Raw genomic sequence first — 27,457 nt, 5'->3', positions numbered from 1 at the left:
TCTGCCCACATTCACCCAGCTCAAGCCCATAACAACCCTCAGAGGGGCCGGTACCATTATCCCCATCCTACAGATATAAGAGAGGCAAAGTCAGTTGCTCAGCAGAAGGGATGGAGCCAGGACTCGGAGCAGCAGCAGTCTGGGCGGTACCGAGCACATGAGATGTGGGGGATCTCACATGTCACTCTGTGGGTGGAGCTGGACAGGGTGGGAGTGGGGTGAGTGGAGGGGTGGGGGCAGTGAGAGGAGACCTGGATTGACCCTGGCTGGGCAGCTCCTGTGTGTCCTTGGCCAAATCACTTGACTTCTCCGGACCTCAGTGAGAGCCCCAAGCTCTCCCTGCCCCAGCATTCTCTAGTTCTATTCCTGATGGATTCCTCAAGGCCCTAAATCATGTGCTCAGACCCCACTTGCAGCTGTAGAAGGGCCAAGGCTGTGTGGAAGATCACCCCCGACTCCATCCTTACCCTCCCTGTCCCTACCCCCACTCGGCTTGGGCAGGAGACAGGCCGCAGAGACTCAGCAGGGGTGAGGGCTTGCCTGCCCGGTGTGTGGGCCTCTCTTGCCAGGAGGGGTGCAAGGATGCTCAGAGGGGCAGCCTTGAGGGAGAAGCTGCAGACCTGGAGATGGAGGGAAAGGGGCCTCTCTCCTTAGAGAGGTGGCAGTGGAGAAGCTGTAACCCTGCTCCCTGGACCCTGAGACTTGGACACCTGAGGGCCACAACTGATGCCCAGCAGACCTGCAGGGAAGCTACTTAGACCTGCAAACACTAAGAGCCGGATGTCCTCTATATTCACCCGAGAAAGGGAAGGGAATGAGAGAACATACTGAACAAACAAGGGCAGTGACCATAGTCATTTTTCAAAAAAAGCCAGGGCCTATGACTCACTGGCCACTGTGTGATAGAGCATTCCTGTTTAATGCCAGAGAGAGCTCCATCGTGCCAGCCCCACCCCTCGTCTCTGGTCTTCCTGTCCCCTGGACCTCCCTTCTCCATGTCTGCCTGCCTCGCTCTCCTTCCTCTGCCCTTTACCTCAGTTCCCCCGCCCTCTCCTCCACCCACCAAGCCCCTGTGTCCTCCACCCTGGTCTTTGCAGTCCCAGCTAGAGCTGACCCCAGTTGGACTCGGCCTGTGCCTGCCCAGGCCCCACTGAGGCATTTCCCAGGAGGGCCCCATGTGGCAGGGGCTGCCCCCGCAGGAACGGGGTGAGATCTTGGGGGGATAGTAGGCCATTCCCCATCCCTTGTCAGCTGTGCCCGCTTCTCTCCCACAGAGTCTGTGCCGATGGCCGTCATCATTGGGGTGGCCGTAGGAGCTGGTGTGGCCTTCCTCGTCCTTATGGCAACCATCGTGGCGTTCTGCTGTGCCCGTTCCCAGAGAAGTACGGGAGGGAGATCCGGGATCTCAGGGAGGGGGACAGAGAAAAAGGCCAGGCTTAGGCTGCCCCGGAGAGCAAGTAAGCAGGAGTGCAATGAACAGGGGGCCTAACAGTGCTGTGAGCTCCTGGGGCAGGGAGTGGGTCTGATGCATCGGTGTATGTGAGCCTGGGCAACATGGCGTTTGGCAGAGTGGGCGCTAGGCTGAGGTTGACCTGGGCTAGACTGAACTTCATCTGCAGGGCAGCCAGCATTTTGGATTGAACACATAGCTCTTTCAGTCAGGAACTGTACAGAAAGATAGGGGGAAAAGCGGTTTGTGGTTTGATCTTTGCTCTACAAGAGCTGTTAGTCTGGAGAGACCCCATCTCTACAACAAAATAAAAATAAAGAGCTGCTAGTCTCACCAGAAAAGCAGGTCACTCACACAGCTGTGGGGGAGTGGGTGGGGAAGCAATAAAGGAATTGCTTTGAGCAAACTTTTAAGGGTCTTCAGTGATTACCAATAAAATTCTAGTGTTTGTGCATGCTTGAAGAATTGCGTGCACCGAGGAGATAACGTGTGAAGATTGGCTGGCAGAGAACAGGTGAAGACAATGGAGACACAGTGTTCCAGTCCCACCTCTTCTGCCACATGACCCTGGGCCAGCCACAGTTATTCCAGGCCTGTCTCCTCATTTATAATGAGGATATGACTCTGATGGCCCCATCTGGCACTAACATTATATAAGTGTAATGCAAAAAATGAATCACCAGAATGGGTCTGCTCCTCTGCCACTCGGCAGCCTGCACATGTTTGAAGAAAGCTGTTCCCCTTGCATTTTCTGCACTCCGAGCTAAGCAGCCTTGGCTCTCAAGACCACCCCAGCAATGATGTGGTCTCAGGACCTCCATCACCACCGTCTCAGTGGAAATTATAGGGAAGCATACAAATATATACACATACGCATATATATACGCATATATACACATATATATACGATTTTTTTTATATAGGGTCTCTCTCTTTTGGCCAGGCTGAAGTGCAGTGACACGATCTCAGCTCACTGCAACCTCCGCCTCCCAGGTTCAAGCGATTCTCGTGCCTAAGCCTCCTGAGTCGCTGGGATTACAGGCGTGTGCCATCATGCCTTGCTATTTTTTTAATTTTTTGCAGAGACAGGATTTCACCATGTTGCCCAGGCTGGTCTCGAACTCCTGGCCTCAAGTGGTCCGCCTGCCTCGGCCTCCCAATGTGCTGGGATTACAGGCGTGAGCCACCGCACCAGCTCCTCAGGAATTTCCTTTTTTTTTTTTTTTTTTTTTTGAGACAGAGTCTCATCCTGTTGCCCAGGCTGGAGTGCAGTGGCACAATCTCGGCTTACTGCAGCCCCTGCCTCCCGGGTTCATTCAAGCGAGTCTCATGCTCAGCCTCCCGAGTAGCTGGCATTACAGGCACCCACCACCACGCCCAGCTAATTTTTGGATTTTTAATAGAGACGGGGTTTCACCATGTTGGCCAGGCTGGTGTCAAACTCCTGACCTCGTGATCTGCCCACCTCGGCCTCCCAAAGTGCTGGGATTACAGGCGTGAGCCACCGCACCCAGCCAAGAATTTTCTAACAGAGCTCTCCAACTAGAAACAGCCTGCCTCCTGCAGAAGTAGCAGTAAAGCTTCCATCACGGAGGCATCGACAGAGAAGCTGCCCACTGCCTCAGGGGCGTTTCTCTTTGGATGGGGGTTGACCATGGGCACTGTAAGGTCCTTTCCAACACTGAGATTTATGGTTCTATGAATGGAGGGATTAGAGCCCGCCTGGTAGAGGAGGTCAGAGAAGACTTCTAGAAGGAAGTGAGAATTCAGTAGGATGAAAAGGACCTAGCTCAGTAAGGTGGACAAGTGGCTGAAGACGATCTTTCAAGCCAAGGGTGCATGGTTGAGGGGCACGTGACAGGAGCCAGGCCGGCCATGGGGTCAGCCTCCTCTGAGGCCCAAACACCCACAGCATCTCCATATGGAGGTTCTATTGGTGGGGGGCTGGTGAAGCTGCTGAGTTCAGGGGCTGGAGGGGAAATGCAGAGGGTGGCAGGGCAGGGGCAGGGGACTGCAAGGGAGCTTGACATCTCAAAGGTAAGAACTAAATCTATCATCTACACTTTACTATTTTATCTCCAGATCTCAAAGGTGTTGTGTCAGCCAAAAACGATATCCGAGTGGAAATTGTCCACAAGGAACCAGCCTCTGGTCGGGAGGCTGAGGAGCACTCCACCATCAAGCAGCTGATGGTAAGAATGCAATTACGCCCCATCCCATCCTGTGACTCCATTCCCAGAAGGTCCTGGGACTAGAGGCTTCTCAATGAACTAGATGCTTCCAAAAAGCAGAGCAGCGTTCAAGATGCCCCCTGCCCACCCCACAATAGGTGAGGCACACACTCTCAGCCAACAAATGTGAGTGTGTGCCTGCTGTACTGTGCTTGTGTTCTGGCAGACTCAAAGACATCTAAGATGCAGTCCAGGCCAGGTGCAGTGGCTCACGCCTGCAATCCCAACACTTTGGGAGACCGAGTTGGGCGGATCACTTGAGATTAGGAGTTCGAGACCAGCCTGGCCAACACGGTGAAACTACATCTCTACTAAAAATACAAAAATTAGCTAGGCGTGGTGGTGGGCGCCTGTAATCCCAGCTACTTGGGAAGCTGAGGCAGGAGAATTGCTTGAACCCAGGAGGTGGAGGTTGCAGTGAGCTGAGATCAGGCCACTGCACCCCAGCCTGGGTGACAGCGAGACTCCATCTCAAAACAACAACAACAACAACAAAAATGCAGTCTACCCTTCAGAGAGCCTGGCTCTTCAGTAAGGAGAAAAGACACATGCATAAATTGCCACAATATGTTGTTATATAACATATAATCTCCTCCCCTCCCCCGCACACACACACATAGCTATTATAGATATTCAATACATGTCCCTCTCCCTCATCCCCCGCACCCCACCAAAACAGTCTGCAAGAAACACAGGTTCCTCCTTGGGGACTGGATTGCCAGTCAACTCATCACTTCTCCAGGCACATCAAGCCTGCTCCTCCTCTTCCGAATCCCCATTTATGGGCCATCATCTACCCAGCTGTCCAAGCAGAAACCTAGACAACCATGCTACAAGTTTCTGGTTGCCTCGGTCGTAACATGTTGGAGTGGAGGCAGCAGAGTAAGGGATATAGTAGATGGGCTTTCTGGTGCCTCCATGTCCTCATCCATGAAATGGGTCTGAAAGCCACAGTATACAGGGCTGTGGTGAGGGTGAAGTGGACAAAACTCAGAAGGGCTTGAAGCCCATGGAACACAATAAGTGCTCAAGAAATACTAGCGGTTTATGTTGCTAGAGGGTGAGCAGCTGCTGCTGTGTTCATCCCGGGGTCTTCGGAGACTTACACAGGCCCTGGTAGAGGCTCACAGACGTTTACTGAATCAAACTGACTTTTCCCTCGGCTACGCTTTCTCTCTCCAATTGATTTCCAGGTCCTGTCAATTCCACTTCAAAAAGTGTCTCAAATGTGTGCCCCACCTGTCCTCCACCATCACTTCTTTACTTCCGGCCTCATCATTGCTCCCCTGGATGATTACAGCAGCCTCCCAGTTGGTCTCAGCCTTGTAGTCTTTTGTCTCTTTTCTCAATCCACCCTCGAGAGCCTTGAGAAAGCAGCCTTTCTAAAATGCAAATCTGGTCCTGTTACTTGCCCACTTAAAATCCCTCGGTGGCTCCCCACATCTGCTGGACAAAGCCCAACTTCCTGGTGTGCCATCAGGGCTCCTCAGTGCCAGGCAACCACCAACCTCTCCAGCTCCATTTTCCGGCCAAGTACATCTGGCCTTCCAGACATGCCAAAGAGCTTGATTCCTGGCCTTCGAATCTTTTGGACTTCAAAGGCCTGTGCACCAGCTGTTCTCTCTGCCTGCTAATTTTGTCTGTTGAATCTCACATTCTCCCATAACAATCAACTCCAAGATGTTCCGGGCTTGTCCTCCCCACCCCTGGCGGAGCTGTGCACCTTCTGCTCTCCCAAAACACTTTGTATGTGCCTCCTTTATAGTGCATTCCCCCAATTCCATGTCAGCTTCCCCAGTTATCCCAGAGCTCCTCAATGGCAAAGGTCATGTTTCTGAGTCTACGCTCATCTATTTCCCCTGGGGCCTAACACAGGGCCTGACACTGTTAAAATTAACACAGTGGAGTGTTTAGTTTTACGAGGGAGGAAACCACAGCCTAGATGTGAGAAGGGATGACGTCTCTATACTTAAGCTTAATCATGTGTGTCCTTCATCCCAAATGGGACCTTGAATTCTCTCCCATTGGGACATTCTGTTTGCCTCAGACTGTCTCCACATCCCTTAGTCCAAATCCACAGGCAAGAGTGGGGGCAGCTCAGTGTCAGGTGGGAGCAGAAGGGACTTGCTGAGGGCTCTGGGCTAAGCCATCCCTTGAGGATATCGTCATTCTCGCATTCCCTTCACCTCCTGGCCCCAAGACAGCCCCATCTGCAAGAAGGGGCAGACTTAGAAGTTGAATCTGATGGGAAAGAAGGTCTCCAGTCCAGACAGTGCCAGAGCATTTACTGGAAAAATGAACCGCATGGTCTCCTTAAGTGAGGAGGCAGCCGGGTGGCCGCACTTTGGCTGATTCTACGGGGCTCCAAAAAGAAACGAGGAAAGCAGGTTGCAAGGGAGAAGAAACATCCCGGCCCAGAGAGTAGGAGGGAACCTACTACCTATACCGTGCAACTAGCAGAGACACATGGCAAGCCTCTCCTGTGTCACAGGTTAAGCATCACTGTGGTTATTCAGATTAATTCATATGCCCACTGTGTGTGGAGTATGCTTTTTCATCTTATGTCTAATAATTTTATTAATTTTCAGTAATTTAGAGCTAAGCCACTTTGCCTATTCATTCAACATATACATACCATTTGAAGCAGCTCTATTGTATATCAGGCACTGTGCTAGGCATTGGCAAATCAAATAATTAAGAGATTCCATCCCAAAAGCAGGCAAGGTCAGTGACCACAACATGCAAAGCACTGAACCAGGTGTGGGAGGACCCAGAGACAAGCAGGAAGTGATCCTTGCCCTCAGGCTGTTTGGCATCTCTAAGGAAGTTAACTTTTCATGAGAATAACAGGTGTGGCCCATGTCGCCAGCATCTCAGATGGTTATTCCTTGTGACTCCCTAAGGCCTGCACTAGGCCTGCACGCTGGAAAAGAAACTGCCCTAAGGAGCCTTGCCATGCCCAGTGACTGACATTCTGAAATTATTTATCTACAAGTCCATCTCCCTGATGAGCAGAGCTGTATCTTAATGTACGTTAATCTGCGGCTCTCTGGTCCTTAGCAGAGCAACTGGCCGGCATTTTACAATAAACATTCAGTCAATGGAATTGAATCAGCCATGGGAGATCTCTGGTGATGCCCTCGCCCAAGCGAGGAAAGTATGGCCTCGGATACCTGCCCCTCGCCTCCCCTAACTGCCCCTCACCTCACCTACTCACCCACCCCCCCTCAACTGCTTCCCTGTCTCCTAGGATGGGGCTCCAGGAACTCATCTTGACTCTTTCACATGGTCCAGGCAGTGAGGGGTGGTGGGGGTTATACAGGGCAATCTTTTGAGTTTCTGATCTCATCCTTTCCTTGGGGGAAGTGGAGGTTTAGCCACCTCCTATCTACTGAGCAGCCTTTGTTGGGTTGCAGATGGACCGGGGTGAATTCCAGCAAGACTCAGTCCTGAAACAGCTGGAGGTCCTCAAAGAAGAGGAGAAAGAGTTTCAGAACCTGAAGGTAAGAAGGGCCCCGGGTTATAAGACACTGCCATGGAATCTGGTCTTTAGCTCTGATGGCCCAAACCCCAAATCTATACAACAAATGACAGCAAGTCGGAGAAGAAAAGGTCAGAGGCCAGCTTGGTGGCAGGTGCCCGTCCCTGCCTAAGGCACCTGCTCTCCCTACCCCAACGCTGAGGAGGCTGAGAGAGCTAAGGCTGAGACTCCCCAGTTCTCTTCCACAGCCTCCTCACATGTAGATTCAAAAATGAAGCATCCATGTTCTGGATAAAAACAATTAAAAAGCCTGACTTTCAAATGACCCTGCATTGCCCTGACATAAACCCAGTCAAGAGCCTCTGCTTCCCTCCTTCGGCCCTCAGCCCTCACCCTTGCCGTCCCTCCCCTCCTGGGGTCCGCAGTGCCCCTTCTGCCATCTCCTGTTCAGTGTCCTTCTTCCCCTGCACCTTCCCCGCAGCTGTTCACCCCTGAGTTTGCTCCCTACCAGGTTGCTCCCTTCCTCCTGTTTTCCCTCTTCCCTCCCCGCATAAGGGGACGGGCTCAGCCTGGAAACCCCAGCCACGCTCAGTGGAGACTCCACCAGGTGACGCTCCTCTTCCTCTCGCCCATCCAGGACCCCACCAATGGCTACTACAGCGTCAACACCTTCAAAGAGCACCACTCAACCCCGACCATCTCCCTCTCCAGCTGCCAGCCCGACCTGCGTCCTGCGGGCAAGCAGCGTGTGCCCACAGGCATGTCCTTCACCAACATCTACAGCACCCTGAGCGGCCAGGGCCGCCTCTACGACTACGGGCAGCGGTTTGTGCTGGGCATGGGCAGCTCGTCCATCGAGCTTTGTGAGCGGGAGTTCCAGAGAGGCTCCCTCAGCGACAGCAGCTCCTTCCTGGACACGCAGTGCGACAGCAGCGTCAGCAGCAGCGGCAAGCAGGACGGCTATGTGCAGTTCGACAAGGCCAGCAAGGCTTCTGCTTCCTCCTCCCACCACTCCCAGTCCTCCTCCCAGAACTCTGACCCCAGTCGACCCCTGCAGCGGCGGATGCAGACTCACGTCTAAGGATCACACACCGCGGGTGGGGACGGGCCAGGGAAGAGGTCAGGGCACGTTCTGGTTGTCCAGGGACGAGGGGTACTTTGCAGAGGACCCCAGAATTGGCCACTTCCAGGACAGCCTCCCAGCGCCTCTGCCACTGCCTTCCTTCGAAGCTCTGATCAAGCACAAATCTGGGTCCCCAGGTGCTGTGTGCCAGAGGTGGGCGGGTGGGGAGACGGACAGAGGCTGCGGCTGAGTGCGCTGTGCTTAGTGCTGGACACCCGCGTCCCCGGCCCTTTCCTGGAGGCCCCTCTACCACCTGCTCTGCCCACAGGCACAAGTGGCAGCTATAACTCTGCTTTCATGAAACTGCGGTCCACTCTCTGGTCTCTCTGTGGGCTCTACCCCTCGCTGACCACAAGCTCTACCTACCCCTGTGCCTGTGCTCCCATACAGCCCTGGGGAAAAGGGGATGACGTCTTCCCAGCACTGAGCTGCCCCAGAAACCCCGGCTCCCCACTGCTGCTCATAGCCCATACCCTGGAGGCTGACAAGCCAGAAACGGCCTTGGCTAAAGGAGCCTCTCTCTCACCAGGCTGGCCGGGAGCCCACCCCCAATTTGTTTAGTGTTTTGTGTCCATACTCTTGCAGTTCTGTCCTTGGACTTGATGCCGCTGAACTCTGCGGTGGGACCGGTCCCGTCAGAGCCTGGTGTACTGGGGGGAGGGAGGGAGGAGGGAGCCTGTGCTGACGGAGCCCCTCGCCGGGTGTGCCCCTCCTGGGCTGTGTGACCCCAGCCTCCCCACCCACCTCCTGCTTTGTGTACTCCTCCCCTCCCCCTCAGCACAATCGGAGTTCATATAAGAAGTGCGGGAGCTTCTCTGGTCAGGGTTCTCTGAACACTTATGGAGAGAGTGCTTCCTGGGAAGTGTGGCGTTTGAAGGGGCTGGAGGGCAGGTCTTTAAGATGGCGAGACTGCCCTTCTCAGCTGATAAACACAAGAACGGCCATCCTGTCTTCAGTAAGGCTCCACGAGAAGAGAGGAAGTATATCTACACCTCACCCCTCCTAGTCACCACCTGAAATAAATGTTAGGGACACTACTCCAACATGTTTGTTCTGTTCTTTTGTTCCTACAAAGCCACAGGAAGAACCCAAGAGCTCATAGAATGCGTTGGGAACCCAAGGTTCTCTGCCCTCCTTTGATTCAATCTTCCTAGACAATAAAGGCAGTTGATAGCTCTGATTGTGGTGGCAATAAAACCTACAGGCTGACTCCTCTCCTCTGTGGGTGGACCCAATCCAGAGGATGTGTGGGACTCACCAGCCACCTGACTCAGCCAAATATAGCTCAGAGGCAGAGTGGTCACACTAGATACTGGCCAGGCCGTTCTGGACCCTTCCTCTCAGCAATATTCTGAAGGCAAAGTTCCCTCCTCTAGAGGTTCAGAGAACAAGACCCACTGGAAAGAGTCTAGAGCACCAGGCACCCTAACAGTTTAATATACAACTCAAATAGTGTTCTAAGAAGGGCCTCGCTTGTGGGAAAGCTTGATGTGGTCATGGCAGATGGGGTGGATAAACAGGGGCAAGTTAGAGTGCTCGTTGAGGGAGTGGGATTCGAATGGAACTTTAAAGAACCCAAATTGTCCCTAAGGTGTGTTGGAGGTTCCTTGTCAGTTTTAAACCTTTCTTCTCCAACCTTCCCTGGTAGTTCTTACCCATCATGGGAACCTTCATCACACCAGTTTGTGCTTCTTTCCAGACACTGATTCCTTGGATGGTCCCAATCCACAGATTCTATACACAGCCTACACAGCTCCTCCACTCAGAGGAATTTTCTGCTTCGATCATATTTCCAAGTGCTTCGAAATTTCCCAGAAACCTGGCTATCTTCCTTTGCAGCCCCCAAGCCTGAGGGAGTAAAAACTGATCAGAAATATTAAGTGTATGTCCACAGCCCACATTCTGCTGCTGGTACCATGCTGGCCTAGCATAGACATGAGGATGCTGGCCCCTGCCCTCTCTAGGTTAATCTCAGCAAGCTTGCTTTCTTTCTTTCCATATATGTTTTCCATTGGCTAACAGAGAAAAAGGATCCAAGACCATATGCACAATGCCTTGGTGTGCTGGAATAAGGAAAAGATGACTTTAGAGGATCTGTTCATTTACTTCTCTTATTTCTCTTGGTCTTCCCACCTTGGATATGGGTAGACCATTTACCTCCTAGTCCTCAACACAGCTGACCCTACCCCTTGCTCCTGCTACACACACACACACATACACACAGAGTGTGCACTAATAGGGTGGAGGTGCCCATTCTTCCATTCTTTCCTGGAAACCAAAATTATAAACGAGAAGAATGGGGAAGAAATGTGTTCTATAAAATAAGCCCTTCATCCTGTCCCTCGGCACACCCAGGTTAAGAATATGGACTGAGCAGAGCGCACCGGGGCAGCTGCAAACACTAGGCTGCACGGCGCCCAACCCTCTTAGCACTGTCCAATGCCCAATGCAGCAAAGAATAGCCCAAGGGATAGGAGGTCACAAGGATGATCTTTGTGAGAGACAAGAGCATGGAGGGAAAAAATGAGGGGGATCTGGAGGATTCTGGGGCATTGAGAAGCCTGAACTGAGCTGAGTACATCCCTCAGCTGTCTCCAGCACGATCTGCTTCTCACAAAGGAGTGGGGGCGCAGAAAAGCTGGTGAAGGGAGGTGCTAAAAAACAAAGGCAGTGGGAAGCCCCGAATTCCACCATAGGTGATTTCACATTAAATAAAATGAGTGCTCTACATTTGTAATCTTATTTAATGCTCACAATTCTACGAAGTATCACCATTTTACAGATGTGGGTTGAGGCTTAAAGAAGCCAGAAAACTTGCCCAGCGTCAAGCGCTAACGAGTGACAAACATGAGATTTATACACACATGATTTCTGATTTCTGTCACAAGATGTTTGCGCCCTACAGTGAAAACTCCAGGCCACATTCATCCTAGAATGTGGCTGGAAGTGGCTGATGGTAAAGACCATCTGCTAGCATGCGCTCTGGGGCAGGCCGGGCGAGGACAAGCACAGCTCCGTTAGGAAGGCAAGACTGGCGTCCTCCACCCTAAGTCCCCAAATGACCCGGAAAGACCACAAAGCCCTGGGAAACAAAGCTCTTCTGTGTATCAAATCACCCCCACCTCTACCAAGGACGGCAGCCAGTCTTCCGATAGCTTTAAACTTCATTACTGGCTCAGAGTCACTGGACGGAGGCCCAGTCTCTAATTCTCAGGTTCAAGATCAGTCGGCCAAGGCCAGGGTTATTTCCGCCACCTCTTCCACTTTCAGGGAATAGGAAGTACTTTCAAGTGAAGAGCAAAAATGTCATATCAAATCCATTTCTGACGAAGCCTTTTTGAACAAATTCTATAAAGCAAGAGGCCATGAAGCCGATTTTAAGTTTCCAGAATGGAAAGGAGCCAGGGAAATGAAAACAAACATGGTGCAGTCCTTGGGAGATTTCTTAGAACAGGAGAAAGGAGTCAACCAAAATTCCGTTTCTCACTTCCTGGTTGGAGAGGAGTACGTGCTGCTTGGGTCATTTGCTATTATGGAATCAGAACCGAAGGCACAAGGTACACACACACACACATACACACACACACACACGTTTGATTAGTTCTTCCCAGGTATTATGTGTGCGGTTTGTCCTGGCACCAGAGGAAAAAAAAAAAAAAGACAAAAGGGAGTCTTGAGATTAGTTTCTTCTCTGGGAGCTTTCTCTATAAAACACACTTTTTATTGAAATAAAAATATAAAAACGTAAATAAAGACTATCTTAATTTGCAAATAGATTTTTATTTTAAATGCTCCTTGGTGTGCACATCTAAAGAAACAAACATCTAGATGTAGACCAATGACAACTAAATCTTAAATTTCACTTCCCCTTTCAAAACGGCTTTTGAAAACCTCTTATCTAAGTTGTTCTTAGGAACTCTAACTACATACCAGCAATTTGCAGCTTTCAAATCAAAATTAGCAGCAGTCTCTGGGAGTCACTGATAAAGAGCTCATTCACTGATAGCCGCCTCTCATTTCCAGTGAGCCTCCAACCATCCTTTCCCCAACTCCTTATGTTTCAGTGTTCCTAACCAGGTCATAAACTGAGAAAAATTTTAAAAAATTTAAAAACTCCTCTTCTTTCTAGAAATAAAGAACTGTTTTCCTGGCCAAGTCCATGTTTGCTGCAAAACCATTAATTCTTTCCCTCTCTAACCGCCATTCTTCCTTGGCCCTCCTCCCGTCCTCGCTAACAGCAAGTTCTTTGACATACACTGAAAGCTTTCATTACTACAAGCCCTGTAAGTCTTCCTACTCCCACAGCCTCCATCTTTAAAAGGCCTTCTGTGAATATACACCATTCACAAGATACGTCATCAAATTGTCATCTACATCCCTGGCTATATTTATGCCTCTGCCAATATCTGCCTGCCACTCCATGTTCCCAGTGCTTTTCTCGGAAACAGTCCACTTAGCCCACCCACGGGCCTGAGACAGCCTCAACCCCTGAGTAGAGAGCTTCCTTGAGTTCCCTGATTGGAGAATACCAGACAAGAAATAGCATTTCTTTCCGCTGTTCCTTAACCTTACGGCCCTTGGCAATATCTTGGAATGCTGAAAACATTCAAAAAATGGTTCTTTGTAACTGTCTTCTTTATGGTGAATCTAAACTATTAATGCTCAAAAAGAAGGTTAGTGAGGTCTCAGGGAGTCCAGATGTTCCTGGAAATAACTGGAGTTTAACTAAATGGAGCTTATCTGAAATCTATACCCAGTTATGCAAGAGAAAAAGTACTATTCTGGATAGAAGCTGAATATAGGAAGGGATTCATCCCTCTGAAGATCACTTTCTTTTTTTTTGAGACAGACTCTCGCCCTATTGCCCAGGCTGGAGTGCAATGGCACGATCTCGTCTCACTGCAACCTCCACCTCCCGGGTTCAAACGATTCTCCTGCCTCGGCCTCCCGAGTAGCTGGGATTACAGGTGCCCACCACCATGGTCAGTTAATTTTTTTGTATTTTTAGGAGAGACGGGGGTTTCACCATGCTGGCCAGGCTGGTCTCGAACTCCTGACCTCAGGTGATCCACTCGCCTTGGCCTCCCAAAGTGCTGGGATTACAGGCGTGAGCCACTGGCCCCGGCCTGAAGATCACTTTCTATGAGACAAAGTCCAGGTGGACTAAGTTCAAGCTACCACTTTAACCTCCTTTGCAAGGAAATTAAAGGGCCAGGCTCTGCTGCCCAAGGACTAGGAAGTATATTTGTGACATTAATGGGCATTGCACTTCAGAGAAATACTAAAAGAAGAAGGCAAGTAGAGATAAAGTGATGCAGACAAGGATTTAAGCAGAATTTTCAGATAAGAGCTTCTTATTTGACTTTTAACAGAAATTAAAAGTTTCTCTAGCTCTCCTGCCATGCAAGGGCTCCATCAGTGCAACATAGTCACTGAGAAAAAGAGCACAGACCTGAAGGCTATCTCCAACCAGACTCCACCAGCTCCATGTTTAGTAAGAAGAGAAACGGGGAGACACTCCTTAAGTGTGAAAGTTGGTGATGTGTGTAAATAGTGTTTTGGGAAGACTCAGAATGATAGATGGCTCTGGACTAGCTCAGTTCAGCAATTCCAACTCCGATCCCCTAGGGTTGTTTCAACATCTGAGCCTGCTCTCATTCTCTCCACCCAACACCACCCTCCCAGCCTTCCAAGGCTCTTGAGAGGAAGCTATGTCTCTGTTCAGGGGGTGGGTGTTTAAATTGTTACCTTTCCCTGGGAACCCAAAATGGGGCAAAAAACAGCACCCGCCTCCCAAAGTTCATTTTTCCCTAAAAAATTCTTGCCAAGCCCTGTTGTAATAACCCTCTTAGCACTGGGGTCTCTCCCACCTGCTTCACACCATCTGCAGTCCCTTTAAGTGAAGAAGTGGAGCCTTCCCATACATTTGAGCTTCTCAAAAATCTGTCATCTAATGAGACTCAAGGTTCATCTCTTCTTATTTATTGGGTACAGGATCCCAAAAATCTCTAACAAGAGAGATAAACTCAATGAGATTGAACTGGACAGGAAAACCAGCTATAACTACAGACAGACACACACCCACACGCACACCACGCACATACTCTTCCTTAAACTTTTCAGTCAGAAAGGTCTGATTTCTTGGAACCACATCTAGTACAGAATCATGGGAATGTTGGAAACTAACAGATAGTTTTCCAAAGCTATAATGAAGACTTCAAAAAGGTTGGAGAGATTAGACTAGAGCTGACCAACTCAGGTTATACTTCTCAACCTTTGTTTAGGAATCTACTGTGGCATGCTAGGTACCATTGAAATGGATAATGTCTCCCAAGAAATCTCTTTCCCCAAGAATCCCTAAAGGTGTCCGACTTCAACTTGAAAACCGCTAACAGCCAAGCGCGGTGGCTCACGCCCGTAATCCCAACACTTTGGGAGGCCGAGGCAGGTGGATTACCTGAGGTCAGGAGTTTGAGACCAGCCTGGTCAACATGATGAAACCCCATCTCTACTAAAAATACAAAAATTAGCTGGGCGTGGTGGCAGGCGCCTGTAATCCCAGCTACTCGGGAGGCTGAGGCAGGAGAATCCATTGAACCTGGGGGTCGGAGGTTGCAGTGAGCTGAGATCATGCCATTGTACTCTTGCCTGGGTGACAAGAGAGAAACTCTGTCTCAAAAAAAAAAAAGAAAGAAAGAAAAAGAAAAAGAAAGAAAACCACCAATAGAAAGCAGTTTAAACACTATTCATGGTTTGATTATGCAAAGCCTGTGTTGCAGTCATTTCACTGATGTCTTACCTTCCCCTACCTAGCTTGTGGGTGATTTGAAGACAAAGACTTTTCTGTAACCAGCCATGTTACTCACTACCTGGCCAAGTATTTGGCCCTACAAATGTACCTAACCTGTTTCATATCCTCTGGCATTTTCCATGATGCAAGGCAGCTTTCCAATTAATATTGATATCATACTTTACACTCTACAAAATGTTTTTAGGATCATATTCCCATTAGGTCCTTAAAACCTCATTGTGAGAGAGACATGCATAATCACTGTTCTGCAGATGCAGAAGCAGAGGTTTACTCGGCTAAACGACAGAGCAGGGAGTTGAACTCACGGTCCAACTGTCCCTATTTGGTGTGCATCGCACCTTACTGTCTCCCACAAAAACCTGTTCCAAGCTCAAACTCCTCGTAGGCTAGGCAGCCTCTGGAGGAAAGCAACGGAATGCATTTATGTCCTTGGAAAATGTAAATAAAATCTTTAGCATCCAAAATTAAGGCACACCATGTGATGTGAACACAGAGTAACATTTACAAGTGTTCCCGCGCTAGAGACCTTGACTCTTATCCTGCCCAGCAAGGTGACGAAGCGGGGAGTCCCTTCTCTCCTCCGGGCCTCAGTTTCCCCTCTGTGGACTTCCAGGATCTAAATTCGATGGGACAGAGCTCTTCCACTCCCTCGCAACCTAAGGCAGTTTCACCCCAGCCTCTGCGATGAACCCAAAGCAGGTGGCATGACCGAGGCCCAGCGAGAGTTCGGAGGGGCGCGGCCCCCTAGTCCGCCCAGCCTCCCCTGAGCCGTCGCCAAGCCTTGAGCCGCTTGCCAGGGAGGGGCCGGCCTCGCCTGAGGCGGGGCGCCGGGGCCAGCATCCCGAAAAGCGCGGGGAGGAGGCCGGCAACCTGGATGAAGCGCGACAGGCCCTGCGAGATTCCGGGCGGGTTCCCACGGCCGCGAGGGTCGGCGCGGCGCCCATGCGGACAACGCTTGCACGGCCCTGACGCCAGGGCGGGGCGATCTACATCAGTAGCTCCTCCCTCCCCTGCCCTGCCCGCCCCTCCGGAGAGGAAACTGCGCGTGCGCCTAATTAACGCCGCTCAAGGACACTGGGGTTTAGCGCAGGCTTTACACGCAGGCCGTAGAGTCAAGAGGCCCGTGCGATGATCCTGCTGTCCCCAGCAGCCTGGGTGAGACCCAGGAATCTCTATTCCCAAGTCTCCCTAGGTAATTCTGAGATAAGCGGTTCTCCTTAGCTGGACGCACCCTTTTGTTGCAGAGAAATGACTGGCCCACGTTCTTACAGAAAAAGGCGACAGAGGCTGGTGGAGAACCCAGATCTCCTGACTTGCCCTCAAGCACGTGCCCTACTGTGCTCTTTCCCTTCCTCATTTCCAGGGCATGGTTTAATCAGTCCCAGGCAGGCTGGCAGGCAGTTCATTCCCGTTGGTTGGGCTAATTGAAGACTGAAAGTCCCTTTCCCAGAAAACCAAAGAACCCCATCCAACAGCCCCACATCAAAGCCCCATTCTCAGCTCCGACCCTTGGCCAGTATTGCCTCAATCTGCGTAGGATGTTGGGCACCCTGGAGAAAGCTATCCCCACCCCCCAAGCAAACAATGGTCTATTTGGGTATACACACACCCCGCATTCAGTCTTCGCAGTATGTGAGCAGGAAGGACTGTCCGCACACAGAATCACAAACAACCCACCAAGAATGTAAAATGCTCCCATATCTACATGTGTGCGTGTGTGGAGTTTAGACGGGTCTGACCCACCCCTGTGTGCCGGATTCTGGCTTGAGTTTAGGCACGTTCAGTAACAGGCAGTGGCCTCAGTCCAGGCCAGCTGGATCATGTATGCAGACAGCCATTCTCAATGGCCCCGGATGGGAAAACGGACACTCCCTTGCATCTCCACATGAGCGGCAGCTGGGGACGCATCAGGGTGAGCAGAGTTGAGATCCCCACACACTCACAACCCCTGCTGTCTGCAAGCTCCCTCCCCAGGACACAGCCTTCAAGACAAAGTTTGCCCGTGTGGAGGGGAGTGGGCTTGGGGCTGCAGATGCTGGGGCTCTACTCGCTCTCAGAACCCCCCTCTCCCCTGGCAAAGCAGCCAGGCTGCTGAGAGAGCAGCCCTTCTGTTCCCTGGGAGGGTCCTTCGGGCCATTCTGGGGGATGAAGTGTGTGTCCGCAAGGCCATTCCAACGCTCTGTGGAGAACCATGTCATCTTCCTCTGTTCCTCCCAAACTGCTGCCCCTCTTTATCTGTCCTGTCCCAGCCTGGCTTGTCTCAAAACCTCAAGGCTGCAACTCTTTCCGAGAAAGCCAGGAATACAGCTGCCAGTTCCATTCCCCAAGTGGGGAGTTCCAACTCTCCCTCCTGGCTCCAGATGTAAAGGAACAGCTGTGGGGTGGCAGGAAGCCCAGTTGGCAGCTAAGCAGGATCTGGGAAGATGGAGAACGAAGGCGGGCGAGACAGGCAAACGGCAGGATTGTTAGGATTCTAAAGACCTAGGAAAGAAACCGTTTCATCCCCTGGCCCGGCAACTGGCTGTTAGGCCTTGCCAAATCCCTTCCACGCTGCCCTCCAGGCCTGCCCATCCCATCCTGGCAGCCTGAGCTGCTGGCAAGATCTTCCATAAACTCCATTTTCTGGTTCCCACTTAATCTGAGAAGGGAAACTTGGCTTTCTTTGTCTGACCCCACCCCTGTCCTTAAAACACATACCTCCCAAGCATGAGATTTGGGTAACTGAAGAATGGTGGGGAAGAGAGGAAGGAAGGTGGGAAAGGACTCTGGCACTCTCGTCTGGCATCCTCCAGCCCCTCCCTCCTCTGGGCAGTAACCCAGGGTGCCGGGTGCCAGGCTGGGTGTCTGCAGACGGGTGCTGTGAGCACCACTCACTCTCCTGCTATGCCAGGGTGATAATGCATGACCGGGCACCCAACACTGGACTCAATAAGTCATTATTTCCTGAGTGACCATGCCCTGCTCTGGTCTAACAAGCCTGCCCACTGCCACACCCTGTCCCATGCCTTCCCCCACCTGAAAGGACACAGGACATCACAACTGCTTCCGTTTTAGGAAAAATAGTTTAATGGTAGGTTTGTAACCTCTTTTCTAGATGAGGTCCCCTTCTCGGTGGAACCCCCACACCAGTGCTCTTCCCATGCCTGCTGGGAGGTAGCAGCCCCTCTCTGGAGGGCACCCACCCATTCCCAATGCCCCTGCCCTCCTGGGAGGCCAGTGCCGTGTCTAGGCCTTGGTGGGGCCATCGCTGTAAGTTTTTATAAAAAGTGGGCAGAATTCTCTACTGGCCTCTTTCCTGGATGTGTGGGACCAGCCCACAGCACCTTCCTACCCCTTAATTAAATAGCCCATTAAATAATCTCTTGGTGCTGGCAGAGAGGGGGTGCCACAGCAACGAGCCCCCTGCCCTGGCCGGGCTCCCACGGCTCCAGCGCCCCCACCCTGACTGGATCTCGGCTCCATAAGAGCAGCCAGGGGCATGGCCTCATCTCAGACCTGGCCAGGCCCAGAACTCCCTCCCCAAGAGGGGGTGAGTCCAAGTGGGTCATACTGGCACCAGCCACCCCCACAGCCACGGATGGGGGTCACCCAGACAGCAGAGTAGGCAACCGACAGGCTACAGCTCTTGCCCAGGTCAGAAGGACGTGAGGTTCTTGACAGCTCCCATCTCCAGCATCCGCTTAATGGCCAGGGCCTCTTGGGAGACATTATGGCCTGACCCCTGTGGAGACAGCCAAGGAAATAAACTGAGGGACTCCCAGGGACCTCTCTGTCCCCAGGAAAGTCTCCCTGCCCCTCCCAATGGCCCCACACTTCTTGGGAGCTCCCTTCCCCAGGCTGGCTCTTGGAAGGAAGACAAAGCCCATGTGGCTGAACATGGAGGATGCTGGCCAGAGAGTCCAGGTGCCTCGGTTCCAGTTCTGACTGCAGGAGCCACCTCTGGGTCTCAGCACTGCTCCCACTCACCCAGTGCCTCTCTGACTGTCTGCCCGTCCACGCCCTGGCCCACCATGCTCACAAGCCAGGCACTTACCGCCATGGACTTGAGCGTGATCTGCTCATAGTAGTGAATGGTCTGCTTCTTGTTGTAGGCGTCTGGGTAGCCAAAGCCGGCAATGTGCACCAAGTCACAGAGGTGGAGGGCCAGGGTGATGGCCAACAGGCCCGTGGTGGGCTTCTGAGGAACAGGGGCAGGAGGGTGTTAGTGGGAGCCCTGCTCCTCCCACCATCATCTCTGCCAGCGCTCTGCAGTGGAACTTCCTGCAGTCACGGAAACGTTCTCCATCTGCGCTGTCCAACGAGACAAGCCACGAGCTAACGAGCACGCAAATGGGGCCAGTGCAGCTGAGGAACTGAATTTATTTTATTAAATTTTAATTAATTAAATTGTAAATTTAAATCGCCACATGTGCTGGGTGCAGTAGTGCATATGCCCATAGTTCCAGCAACTCAGGAGGCTGAGGTCGGAGGACTGCTTGAGCCCATGACTCCTGGGCTGTCGTGCGCTAAGAATGCACCAAGAATGCACCTGTGAAGAGCCGCTGCACTGCAGCCTGGGCAACATAGTGAGACGCCCCCCCCATCTCTAAAAATAAACAAATATAAATAAGTAAATAGCCACATGTGCCTAGCGGCTACCATTCTGGATGGTACAGCTCCATACATCTGGGGGAGGCCTGGGGCCTCTAGAGATAAGACTAACAATCAGAATGACAACCATCTCCTATCAGTTACTTTTTTAACACTATGTGCCAGACACTAAGTTTAAGTATTTTACCTACCTACTATAAAACATTATCTCATCTAGTCTCACAAAAACACTTGGAGGTAGCTATTATCATCAGCCCCATTTTACAGATGAGAAAACCAAGGCTTACAAAAGCGTTAAGCAACTCATTCAAAGGAAAGGAAGTGTTCTGCCCTCCTCCTTGGAGAACCTGACCTCATTCAGAAGACCTGGGTGCTCTGACATGCACTAACTGTGTGACCCTTTATGGGGGTGGCGCTCTATTTTTTTTACAGAGATGGGGTTTCACCACGTTGCCCAGACTGATCTCGAACTCCTGGGCTCAAGCGATCCACCCACCTCTGCCTCCCAAAGCGCTGGGATTACAGGCGTGAGCCATGGTGCCTGCCCTCTCCTTTAAAGCAGGCCAGCAGTACCTTTCCCATCCACCTTACTGGCTGCTCTGAGAACCTCAGTTGCTCATGCCTAATTCATCCGCAGTGATGGGCAGCCTGATATTCTCACTTCTCCAGCCCCGCCTTCCTCCGCTTCAGCAACCTGCTTTGCACACAATTTCAGCTGCCCATACCCATTTGGGAGCCTTTCCTGGACTTCATCAGGCCTATCGACATGCCAGCTTTCTCCCTCTCTGAGCTCTCCTGTCTTCTCATCTTCCACTCCCTGGCTGGGCCTTCTTTTTCCACCCTTGTTGCTTTCAACACCAGTGTGTTATCTCATCCAGTTGGGCTGAGCCACACTTCCATGGCCTTCTAGCCAGCTCTGCCTGGACAGTCTCCTTACACTCACCAAATTCCTCCTCTTCCTTGCACTCTCTCTATTAGTTAAATATGTTACCACCCCCCGCCCCCCACCGGCTGTCCAAGCTAGAAACCCAGAATTGGTCAGAAATCCCCCAATTCCACCTGTAAAATATATAAGGCAGAACCGTAAGAGAACCCCAGTGACCCTAACCCTCATGTAATCTCCTCCCTGGCGCATGTGGGGAGCCCATGACTATGATGCGATTACGTGACGTTACTTTATATGGCACAGTTGAACACAAAAGGAGAGGCTGTCCTGCTGAGCTTGACCTAATTACCTGAACCTTTAAATCCGGGTGTCAAGATCAGAAACGGAGGTCAGAGATTTGAAGCACAGAAAGGATCTATTGTGCCGTCGCTGGCTTGAAGATGAAGGCTGTACGGCCAAGAAATGTGGGCCACCTCCAAGAGCTGAGCGTGGCCCCCAGCCTCCAGCTGACAGCCAGCAAGGAAATGGGGACCTCAGTTCTACAATCGCAGGAACCGAATTATTTCAACCACAAGAATGAGCCTGGAAGCAAAATTTTCCCCCAAGCTTCCAGATGAGAACTGTCTGGTTGACACACTGAGTCCAGCCTTTTGACACCCTAAACAGAGAACCAGCAACACCCTGCTGTTCTGATCTACAGGACCATGAGCCAGTACATGGGTATTGTTTTAGCCTGCTAAACTTGTGGTATTAGTTAGGGAGCAACAGAAAGCTAATACAGGCCAGGCGCAGTGGCTCACACCTGTAATCCCAGCACTTTGGGAGGCCAAGGCGGGTAGATCACCTAAGGTCAGGAGTTCGAGACCAGCACTCCTGTGTTTTGTATTTTCGTAAAAATACAAAAATTAGCCAGGTGTGGTGGTACATGCCTGTAATCCCAGCTACTTGGGAGGCTGAGGCAGGAGAATCACTTGAACCTGGGAGGCAGAGGTTGCAGTGAGCCAAGATCACCCCACTGCACTCCAGCCTGGGTGACAGAGCAAGACTCCATCTCAAAAAAAAAAAAAAAACAACCAACACAATGTTGAGTCCATCTCCTCCTTTTCCCTTCCCACTGCCAGGAGCTGGGTTCAGGTCCTCGCCCTCTCTCATCTCCCTCTCCAGCCTCCTCTCCATCTGTAATCCTATGAATGGCATGAAACTCCTTGGTGCCCTTCAACGCCACTTGTACTGGAAACAGTTCAGTGCTGGAGGAGCCGCCTGCCCTGGCCAAATGGAATGCCTTTCCCCAGCTCTCTGCCTGATCCTTCCAGGCCCGGCTCCAGCACCACCTCCTCTGGGGAGCCTCCCAGACATCTCTCAGCAGATGTCTGCCCCTCCTGGGAGATTCCACGGCATTGGGAACAACTCTCCATTGTGGAATTTTATCACCCCACAGTGCAACCTGCATTCTTACTCTGCTAGACTGAGGTCCCTTAGAGCAAGGAGCACAACTTCCTCGCCAAGCAAGAAGACTCGGTGCCTGGCATTGAGCAGTCACAAAAGCAGCCATTCAACACAGAACATGGAATAACAGGAAATGTTCAGTAAACAATAAAATCATTTATTCAAAATCTGGCAAATATTTAAAGGGCAGGCCCTGTGTACCGGTCTCCAGAATAGGTATTTTACATCATTACTATTTTTCAAACTCCTACAACAGCCTTAAAAGGTCATTATGGATATTATCCCACCACACAGGCAAGAAAAACAAGGATCTGAGCAGTTGACCTGCCAAGCCCCACACAGTACACAGCACAGCCAAGCGCCATACCTGTGTCTGCTGGTGCCTGTCTCTCACCATCCCACACGGCCTCCCCGAGGGGCTCCAAGATATGGGTGGAAGTACTTGGGAAGCTACAAAGTGGGTTAAAGCCCACCAGCTGAAGACCACCAGGGCACTGCACTCAAAACCATAACTTGCTATGGCTCAAGGACATCAGGTTAAAAAGAAGAAACACATAACACATAACTTGTGGTCAGACACAGTGCCTTACACCTGTAATCCCGGCATTTTGGGAGGCTGAGACACGAGGATCACTTGAGGCCAGGAGTTCAGGACCAGCCTGGGCAACACAGTGAGACCCCCATCTCTACAGAAAAATTTAAAAATTAGCCAGGCGTGATGGTGCATACCTGTAGTCTCACAGCTACTCAGGAGGCTGAGGCAGAAGGATCACCTGAGCCTGGAAGTTTGAGGTTACAGTGGGCTATGATTGCACCACTGCACCCCATCCTGGGTGGCAGAGTGAGACGCTATCTTTAAAACAAAACAAAAACCCATAACTTGCAAAACTACATGGACTCCCTGAATTGACACACCATACCAAATCATGACATGCAAGACAAACTGTTTAGCTCCAACTCTTATAACTCGTTCAGACTAGTGTTTCAAGATAAGATCACAGATGAAGTATCTAACAGTAACTCTGCATGGCTCAAGTTGTTCCACAGATCAGACCACTGACTGTTCCAGCAGCTCCCCAGTTGACAAATTCTGACCAGCGCCTGCCAAAACCATCCTCTCACACCAGCCCCTAAACCTGATCCAGGCCGTCCCCATCCCTCCCCACTTAGTAAATGCCCCTTGGTTCTCTAAAGTGTGCACTCCCCTTTGCAGCAGCAACTTTAATGACAGGTGTGTTCCTGGAGGGAAAATGCAAACCCCGCCTCTGTTATGGGATCCTTCCAGGGCTTCCTATGCCCATAGGAACATTCCTCCTACTTCCCGCCCAGGATCCTAGCCCTCAGGCCTGACTTCCCATCATCACCTGCTTAATCTTCCGTGGCTGTTGCATTGGCAGGCTCAGCAGTTTGTCAGCTGCAATCTCCATGAAGAAGGGGTTGAGAATCCGAATCTGTTTAGGGTTGACATCCCAGATGAGGGGAGGCTGTTTCCAGAAACCCTTTCGCACCTAGGAGGATGGGGTCAGGAGAGAGAGAGAAGCGGGTGAAGCCCGGTTTCTCAAATCCAACCCAGTGGTCCTCAGCGAGGCGAGGGGGTCCAAGTGATGGCAGAGGCCTTCAGGAGCACAAGGTGAGAGGAAAGGGAGGTGAAGTCTGTGCCACAGATGGGAGACCAGGAGAGGACCAGGGAAGGAGAGGAGGAAAGGCACCCCCTCGGGAGGCCAGGTGACCAGGTGTATAGAGCGGAGGGTGTAAACCATGGACCACTTCCAAGAACATCCACACAGGTAGAAGGGACTAAAGTTTTAGGCTGTCTAAACACTTGACAAAAATGCCAGATGGGACAGTTCAGCCTGTGACCGGATGGCAAAGTGATGTAGTGAACTCTTTCTGGGGACCATCTGTTTGGACACAGGCCTCATTGCTCTAACCTGCCCTCAGCCTGGAGATGGCTGCTGGAGGGTTGCTCAGCTCCCGAGTTCCTCACAGGCAAACACCTACTCGGAAAGCTTTCCTGTCACAGACACGCCTGGAGCATGGGTGCCTGTGGCTGCTGCCACCTGACGCCTGCAGGCTTTTATACCCAGTTGCTGGGGCAGCTTATCGGAGCACCACCCTTGGAGGGCAGCCTAAGGCGCTGACTGCCGGGAGCCCAGTTCATGCTGTCCCCGCACAGCCTCTTTAGGACTGCCAGGCGGACATCAAGGAGCGTGAGGTCCTGACTCGGGCAGCGTCCCCGCCGCCAGGCCTCAGCTCCCAGTCTGTCCCCCAACTTACCCGCTTCTTATCACTCAGGATGGTCTCAATCCAGTGGAAGTCCATTGCCTTGAAAGCTACCAGGACGAGGAGTGTGTCTGGGTTGTTTTCTACTTTGGGGTCGAAGTGGGCAGATTCAGGGTAGAAGAGACGCATGGTGGTCTTGGAGCCCACGTCACCCTCATAGCCAGCCACTGGGGCATTGTTCAATCTGGGGGTTGGGAGGAGGATTCCCATCACTAGAGGCCTCCTGGGCCTGTCTACAGTCCCTGGCTCGGACATCCAGTTCCCAAACAACAGTAGGAAGAGACAGTCACACACACCTGATGACCACATCGTACTTGTTGATGGCATCTCCCAGCGAGCTGTTCCGCAGCCGGTGCCCGTTCCCCACGACCACACAGCGGCGGCACCTGAGGCTGCCATAGAAAGAGGAGTGGTCTTTCTATGTCACCCCACACTCTACCCCACGCTCGCTGCCCTGGATCTGCCTGGGCCCATCTCAGGACCACTTCCTAGGCCCCCTCAGCCCCTGGTCCCCATGAAGCAGGCATCACCCCGTGGTCCTGCTTAGGGTCATGCTGACTTTACAGCCCTGGGCTTTATAAGAGGAAGAGACTACGCAGAGCACAGAAGAGGGCAGAGGAGTGGAGGGAAGGCACGGGGGGTGTATCAATGAGAAACCCCTGCCCCACTGTTGCAATACCCTCGAGCAGCCTCTGCCCACTCTGCACCCAGATGCCCAGGCTAGGCTACCATGAGAATTGGCTGGGATGGTACCAGTCCATGACTGTTTCACAGAGCAGGGGGGTGGGGAGTGGGGGGAGCGGGCAGGAGGCAGGAAATAGGAGAAGGTGCCCAGACTGGAGTCAGAGTGCCGCCTTACCTCTGGATATTCTTGGGGATGGAGGAGCTGGTGATGGCTAGCACCCGGAGGAGCAGATCCTCTACAAAAAGAACCAGGCGGAGGGACTGATGTGACAGATAGCATTCTGAAGGCTGCCTGCCCTCCCTCCACTGCTCCTCAGAGCGCTGGCTGCCTTCTTCTTCCCCTGACCCTGGTACCCGAGTCAGGCTCAGAACTTGGGCACTGGGGCCGTGGACGGCAGAGAATAGGAAGCAACGTGGTCAGGGTGAGCCCATGGTTCCCACAGAGCCGGGGAGGAACTTACCACTCCCCTTGGTCCCATAGGGCAGCTCGTAAGCAGATGGCGTCTTGACCCAGAAATAATCCTCAAGCCGCAGGAAGATGGGCTGATCCCGGGAGTAGCTGCACAGAGGTGAAAGCCGGGTGGGGATGAGAACAGAATTAATCTTGATGTCAGAAGCAGGGTTAGGCCCATGACTAATATTATAAGGCCTTCTCTTCCCTCCCTGGCTTCACCTAACCCATGTCCACCAACACAGCTGCTCTTTCCATCTACTCCCCACACTGTGAACCCCTCAATCCCAGCTCGCTCCATGCCCTGCTCTACCCTCCTCATCCTTAAGTACTTACTTGCCAAAGAGCTTAGAGGCCTTGCTCTCTGCCTCACCCTGGAGGCACGGCTCCTTCTTCTCTGGGATGGGAAAATAAAAACTGGAGAGAAAAAAGGACAGGAGGCAGAAGCCCCAGTCAGACCCAGGGGCCCATGTTCCAGGCAGCCTAAGTCTTCTCCCACGGCATGAAGGTCCCAAGGTGCCGGGGAGGAATCATCTCAAGTTAAGTTCCACTTGGAACCCAAGTCCTTGAGGATCCAGGTCTTCCTGCCCCTGCACTCCCTGGGTGAGGGCCCAGTGAGACATCCCAGGCCCTACCCCCAGCCACCCTCATGGAAACACTCCGTACCAGCAGCTGAAGGGATGAGGTCATGTGCTGGCTCTTGGAACCTTCCTGCCCTACTAGGTCCCCCGCTCCATGATGCTCCATCCCTAAGCCCTGTCCCTGACAAGAACCACTGGAAGGACATGGAAGGTGAACTCACAGCTCGATGTACCTGTCTTCCCGGGAGATGGAATACCACACCATGACGACCAGGACCAGAGCCAACATGGCCAGGAGCTTCCAGCCTGCAGGACACATGCACAGAGGAGCTAGAGGCAGAAACAGGCAGGTACAGCCCCTGTCCACCTTCCCACCTGCCCCCTTCTGAGTCCCTCCGACCCCTAACTCAACAGAAGCAGTCTCTGGCCCTCTCCTGGCCCTGGCTGAGGGCTTGACCCTGATTGTACCCACTGTCCTTCAAGATGAAGAGAAGGGCCCCTGGCTCCCTGTCTGTCCCTCCACAGCCCCCAGAGGTCCCAGGATCCTGCTGAAGACGGCTTCTGGAGGCCTGTCCTCCAGAGTGGGGGAGCCCTCGGACAACACTCACGGGACTTGCTGACCATGTTTCTCAGCAGGCAGCAGGATTCCTGGGGAGAGCTGTCATCCCGGCTGCCTCGGGCCACCTAGGAAATAGGAGTCACAGGTGTCTGGTCGGCTTCACAAACTCTCCTGCCTAGACACTGGAGCAGGACACACCCACTGTCTGCCCCTCCCTTCCACCAGAAAGCAGGAAGCTGCTCCCTGGGGCAATCATCCTGAGGGTGAGCTTTCTCATCCAGGATCCTCCTAACTCCTCCAAGAGCGGCATCAAGGATCCAGGTGAGCCCTGCCACGGAAGGGAAAACCGAGGGTCCAGCCCTCACAGACTCGGTCTCAAGCCAGGCTGGCCTACTCCAGCCTCTCTGGTGTGGTTCTTCTCACCATCCCCTTCTGCATTTTGACCCAGGAAGGGCCAGCTCCAGGAGGCAGACAGCTACCCCCGCCCACTGTTGAGACGAAAAGTTAGCCAACTCACTGTGTGAGGGCTTGAGTCCTCTTTTACCCAACAGAGGGTCACCTATTCTCCACCATCCAAGGCGTCCCTTGGTCTGGTCATTGCCTGCCTCTCTATCATCAATCCAGCCAAACAGGTCTGCTCAGGTCAGGGGTCAGGAGTGAGGGTGGGGCTATGACATGGTCCTCATGAGGCCTCCTTGATCCCTTCTAGATCCTGACCAAATGCAAACAGTGCTCACGCCTCCCCACCCAGCCATGGGGTAAGCTCAGGGAGGGAAGGTGTTTGAATGGGGAGCACAGGGAGCTGGGAGGGTCTGGCTGGCCAAAGAGAAGTCAAGAGATGCTTCCAGTAAGGGTTAAGACAGTAAGGTGAGGACTGTGCA

The 27,457-nt window shown here is 52.2% G+C and overlaps 2 protein-coding genes across 14 annotated transcripts in view; one reads left to right on the top strand and one right to left on the bottom strand.

Annotated features, from left to right (window-relative positions):
* The window catches only part of KIRREL3 (kirre like nephrin family adhesion molecule 3), a 584,878-nt gene extending 575,556 nt beyond the window's left edge, over nt 1–9,322 (top strand). For 5 of the 7 annotated variants that reach the window (XM_034934017.3, XM_034934018.3, XM_034934016.3 and 2 more), the window contains 4 exons: nt 1,275–1,457; nt 3,533–3,642; nt 7,098–7,184; nt 7,800–9,322. In XM_034934017.3, coding sequence (XP_034789908.2) covers nt 1,275–1,457; nt 3,533–3,642; nt 7,098–7,184; nt 7,800–8,243 — 824 coding nt within the window. In that variant the 3' untranslated portion in view covers nt 8,244–9,322. The remainder of the gene's footprint in view (nt 1–1,274; nt 1,458–3,532; nt 3,643–7,097; nt 7,185–7,799) is intronic. The other 2 variants (XM_008973316.4, XM_008973315.4) reach the window with 1 other exon arrangement.
* Nucleotides 9,323–18,139: 8,817 nt separating this feature from the next.
* Nucleotides 18,140–27,457, bottom strand: part of ST3GAL4 (ST3 beta-galactoside alpha-2,3-sialyltransferase 4) — a 59,064-nt gene continuing 49,746 nt past the window's right edge. For 3 of the 7 annotated variants that reach the window (XM_063608874.1, XM_034934031.4, XM_057299292.2), the window contains 10 exons: nt 26,626–26,701; nt 26,239–26,323; nt 25,773–25,853; nt 25,447–25,544; nt 25,161–25,221; nt 24,598–24,693; nt 24,296–24,485; nt 23,383–23,526; nt 19,130–19,273; nt 18,140–18,817 (listed from right to left, as the gene is read on the bottom strand). In XM_063608874.1, the coding sequence (XP_063464944.1) occupies nt 18,731–18,817; nt 19,130–19,273; nt 23,383–23,526; nt 24,296–24,485; nt 24,598–24,693; nt 25,161–25,221; nt 25,447–25,544; nt 25,773–25,853; nt 26,239–26,323; nt 26,626–26,641 (1,002 nt within the window). In that variant the 5' untranslated portion in view covers nt 26,642–26,701 and the 3' untranslated portion in view covers nt 18,140–18,730. Of the gene's footprint in view, nt 18,818–19,129; nt 19,382–23,382; nt 23,527–24,295; nt 24,486–24,597; nt 24,694–25,160; nt 25,222–25,446; nt 25,545–25,772; nt 25,854–26,238; nt 26,348–26,625; nt 26,702–27,457 lie in introns of those variants that run through there. The other 4 variants (XM_034934033.3, XM_034934026.4, XM_034934027.3 and 1 more) reach the window with 4 other exon arrangements.

Source organism: Pan paniscus, chromosome 9, assembly GCF_029289425.2.
Source record: "Pan paniscus chromosome 9, NHGRI_mPanPan1-v2.0_pri, whole genome shotgun sequence".
Classification (NCBI taxonomy): Eukaryota; Metazoa; Chordata; class Mammalia; order Primates; family Hominidae; genus Pan; species Pan paniscus.
This window is presented reverse-complemented; position numbering and strand designations above follow the sequence as displayed.